The sequence below is a fragment of the Rattus norvegicus genome, chromosome 7, assembly GCF_021556685.1.
Source record: "Rattus norvegicus strain SHRSP/BbbUtx chromosome 7, alternate assembly SHRSP_T2T, whole genome shotgun sequence".
Classification (NCBI taxonomy): Eukaryota; Metazoa; Chordata; class Mammalia; order Rodentia; family Muridae; genus Rattus; species Rattus norvegicus.
The window spans coordinates 129,926,513-129,930,373 of record NC_141540.1 but is presented as its reverse complement, the minus strand read 5'-3'; the positions used below and the strand labels follow the sequence as shown (position 1 = coordinate 129,930,373).

At 51.1% G+C, this 3,861-nt stretch overlaps 1 protein-coding gene across 50 annotated transcripts in view; it reads right to left on the bottom strand.

Moving 5' to 3' along the window:
• Positions 1–1,342: 1,342 nt before the first annotated feature.
• The window catches only part of Ppp6r2 (protein phosphatase 6, regulatory subunit 2), a 71,507-nt gene continuing 68,988 nt past the window's right edge, over positions 1,343–3,861 (bottom strand). For all 50 annotated transcript variants that reach the window (XM_087556656.1, XM_087556661.1, NM_001437902.1 and 47 more), the window contains 2 exon segments: positions 2,328–2,555; positions 1,343–2,238 (listed from right to left, as the gene is read on the bottom strand). In XM_087556656.1, coding sequence (XP_087412782.1) covers positions 2,190–2,238; positions 2,328–2,555 — 277 coding nt within the window. In that variant the 3' untranslated portion in view covers positions 1,343–2,189.

Below are 3,861 nucleotides of genomic sequence, written 5' to 3'. Positions count from 1 at the left end.
CTTGTGCGACTGCATCAGCTATGTGAGTTGTGGGTCTGCCCAGAGAGGCACCTCTGTCTCAACCGTGGGGGTCTTCTGAGTGGGTAGCAGGTTGCTATCTTTCTTGTGTGCCTCTTCTGGAGCCTGAGCCCATCTTCCTCCAAGATCCCTGGCCACGAGCAGCTCTGCTATGGGAAGGGAACTTCCTGAGGAAAAGAAAGGACTTTTTAAGTCCCTGCTTAGCACTCGGCCACCCAATTTCCCCAGGCCTCCATGCCAGAGAAAGCCCCATCTCTCCTACCCAGATAGCTCTGGTGTATTCCGTTCAGATCAAGGAGGTGCAGGGTGTTGCAGAGGGAGGGAAAGACCTTGGGAACCCTGAAGGCAAAGGACAGAAAGGAGCATGGGCTCTTAGGAAAAAAAGGTTCTCACGCAAGGCAGCTAGGACGGGGGAAATGCAGCTAGTGAAGGGGCAATACCCTTAGTGGTCCCGGGTCTTAGGCTGTCTACACCTATTCCTCCTCCTTCCCTCGGGTTACTTTGGAGACCCCTGATCATCCCATCTCGGGTGTTGTGATTTTTGTTGCTGGACTTGTTACTGTTCTCCTTGCCTGTGACCCTCACCAGGCCTAGACTTCCTTGGCTATGTATTTGTAGTCAGGGGTCTGAGTGAGTGCTGCAAACATTGGAGGAATGGCCCAGGGGACTGTTGGTGTTGAGGGCTAGCCACTGGACACCTGAGCCCTGCCTGGCTCAGGTGAAAGGTGAGCAGAGCAGGTACAAAAGGGGCAGACCCAATGAAGATGGCAGAGGGGTGACCCTTGTGTGGTGGGAGGTGGCTGTGAACTTATCAGCTCTGCTGCTCTATCATCACAACTTCTGGTCCCCAAAACTGGACATGGGATAGGCTTAGATCTTTCCTGGAGCTATGATCAGGAAACCCATCAGGACGGATTCTGGGAAGAGCCTTGCTCACCACACTTCAGGTGCTGAGTCAAGAGCTGGGGAAGCAGCTGAGGCTCCTGACCTGGAAAAAAGGTGAATACGGCAGAGGCCAAGGGCAGAACCACGGGACCCAGTGAAGGAAGCAGAGCAGCTGTGAGGAGGGAGGGATGGAGGGAGGGAGGGATATGATCCTTGGGGCTAACTCACTTCCAGAGGGATACACCCCTTATACACTTCCCAGGATGGGCCCTGGGGTTGGGTGGGACAAGCTTTCCCAAAATGGGTGTCTTTGGTCTGATTGTTCAGGTAGAGCTTTTCCTTTTGTTTCAACAGGAGTCCCAACTGAGATGAGCCTAGGGTAGCAAAGGTGTGTCCCACAGGCTGCCTCCGCATCTGCAGCCTAACAATAACAAACACGTTTTCAGTAAGAATGATCCTTTTTATTGGGGGTTAGATGCCCTGTCAGAAGGTCAGAACATTTAAAAAAAAAAAAAAAAAAAAAAGACAACATAGACTTTAGACTCTTCCTGGACACTATGGGCCCGCCCGGTCCCTAGGCCTCCCAGTGCTCTTCCGTGTCCACTCTTACATGTCTGGTGCAGCTCCAACCCCCACCCGAGTGTGCCAGTCTGCCCTGCTGAGCACAGAGACCACTGCACCGGGTCCAGAGGGTCTTTGTTTTTAAGGCAGTCAAAATGTGTAGCCTGATTCAACACCAGCTCCCAGGAGTCCCTGGGCAGCTAGAACTGGGGTTTGACCTCATGTGGCCAAACTAGTGCCAGACCCCCATGTAGTATTATTAGTGGGGATCAGGTCTCTCCAACTCAGGCCTGTACATCTGCCCTGAGCCTAGAGAGACCCTGTACTGTAGCTGGGTACAAAGTGCAAAAAACGGCTTTTCCTCCATGCGTTAAAAATACAGATGAAACCAGCGCCTGGAGATCCGCACCCTTCCTGCCCATCCGATGGTGCTGGCCCCTTAGGGTCTTGTTCCCTCCCCAACTCCTGCAGGTTGAAGCTGCGCGTCAGGGCTGCATTGCCACACCAAGACCTGGGCCTGGGAATGGCCAGGTGCATCCTGTCCTCCAACAGGACCAAGGGCAGGCAGGAGAAACATGAGCTGGGTCATCCAACGGGTTCCACTGCCAGCTTTACCAAATGCAGCATTTATTTTAAAGTTAAATTAAAAAAAATTGCATCACCAGGTAGTCTTCTTGATTAAGGAGGCAGCCTGACCAGGGTGGGCCATAGCTGGGCGGCAGCCATTACACAGGGCCATTTAAGGCAGCTCCGTCTGGCAGGGCATCTGTCTTCCTGCATGAGTGGAGAAGAGGCAGAGTTGCAGCATGTGACCTTCTGGAGTTCATCCAGTCCACCTTACCCTCTTTGGCCAATTTACTCACCTGTCCTTTGTCATTGTCCCCAGGGTTGCAACTATGGCTGGAGCTGTTGTGGTTACTGCCATGATTGGTCCTGGGGGTACCGCAGTAGCCACTGAGGAAGAGACCACTATGGTGGCTGTGGGAGAGCCTGCCTTGCTTGGTGCTATGGTAGCCACGGCAGGACTGATGGTCACTTCTGAAGGAGCAGGGCAGGCAGGGGCTAACACGGTGCTGTCAGGACACTCGGCCCTGTGTGGCAGACAGGCTTCAGTTACGGGTGCCCCAACCTCGCCGCTGCGTATTTCAGATACCCACAACCAGCTGGATTGAGCAGCTCCTTTCTGCTTCTGTCTAGCTTTGTAGCCTGAGTCCCAGATAGTGGGACAAGCTGCATGACTATTGTGACCTCAATCCTTCCTATAAGCAGCCTCAAATCCTAATAACCGTGGAGCTTCATTTACTGATGGTCCCACTGGCATTGATTAAATTCAACTCCACCTTTAATGCTATCTAAAGGGTCCCTGAGGGCCAGGCATGGTGACACATAATCATGCACTTAAGAGGCATGGGCCGGAAGGTCACTGAGTTTGAGGCCAACCTGACCTACTAAGAGAGTTCCAGGCCAACCGGGGCTATAAAGTGAGATCTGTCTTTACAAAAAAGTAGGGGTGAGTAGGAGGGATTATATAAGGCCTGAGGGCCTTCATACCCAAGGCTAGCCTAGTCTAATTTAGCCTACCCACAAGTATCAGATGGGTCCTGCAGAACAAAGATACTAGCTTTGTCCCAGGAAGGGCAGGGAGGGAGGGAGGAGTTGTAAAGGCTGAGCAAAACTTGATAGTGGTGCAGCGATCTAGCAAGTTTTGAGAATAGCTTTATATGGGGTTTACTTTGTCTTTTTTTGCAGCAGGGTTAAAGTATTTCTCTAAGGAAGGATTTAGGAAAACAGGATGATGGTTTTACAGATTTAAACTTTTAAGGCAGGCTATTAGTTGGATGTGGTGGTCTTCCTCAGTAATCTGATCACTAGAGAGATGGAGGCAGGAGGGTTGTGACTTGAGACCATCCTCTGCAACACGGCAAGACTCAAACAAGCCTGTGTACTCCAGTCTAGGACTCCAGTCTAGGCTTTTCCCGTGGTGAGCTTTATCACATCTGAGTAACCATGTGAACCCTTCTCCAAGTCTTGGCTCTACACTTTTGCTTTCCTGCACATCTTTTAGATGCATAGTGTTGTTGGCTTTAGGGGCGATGTCCTGCCTAGGGTTCCTAGAACACTGAGCCAGGGCCTCAATGAGCTTTGGACATGAGCAGCCAGGGGCTGTGTGCACAGAGTATGAGACTATGAGACCCAGCTGTACACAGCAGTTCTCAGCTGTGAGCTGTAACCTTTTACAGTTATGTTTAGCATAGTACCAAAGTTCCAGTCATGAAGTAGCAACAAAAATAATTTGCGATTTGCAAATTTCTCACAGCATGAGAAACTGTATTAAAGGGTCATGGCAATAGGAAGGTTGGGAACCACTGTGTTACACCAACCATGGATTCCAGCTGA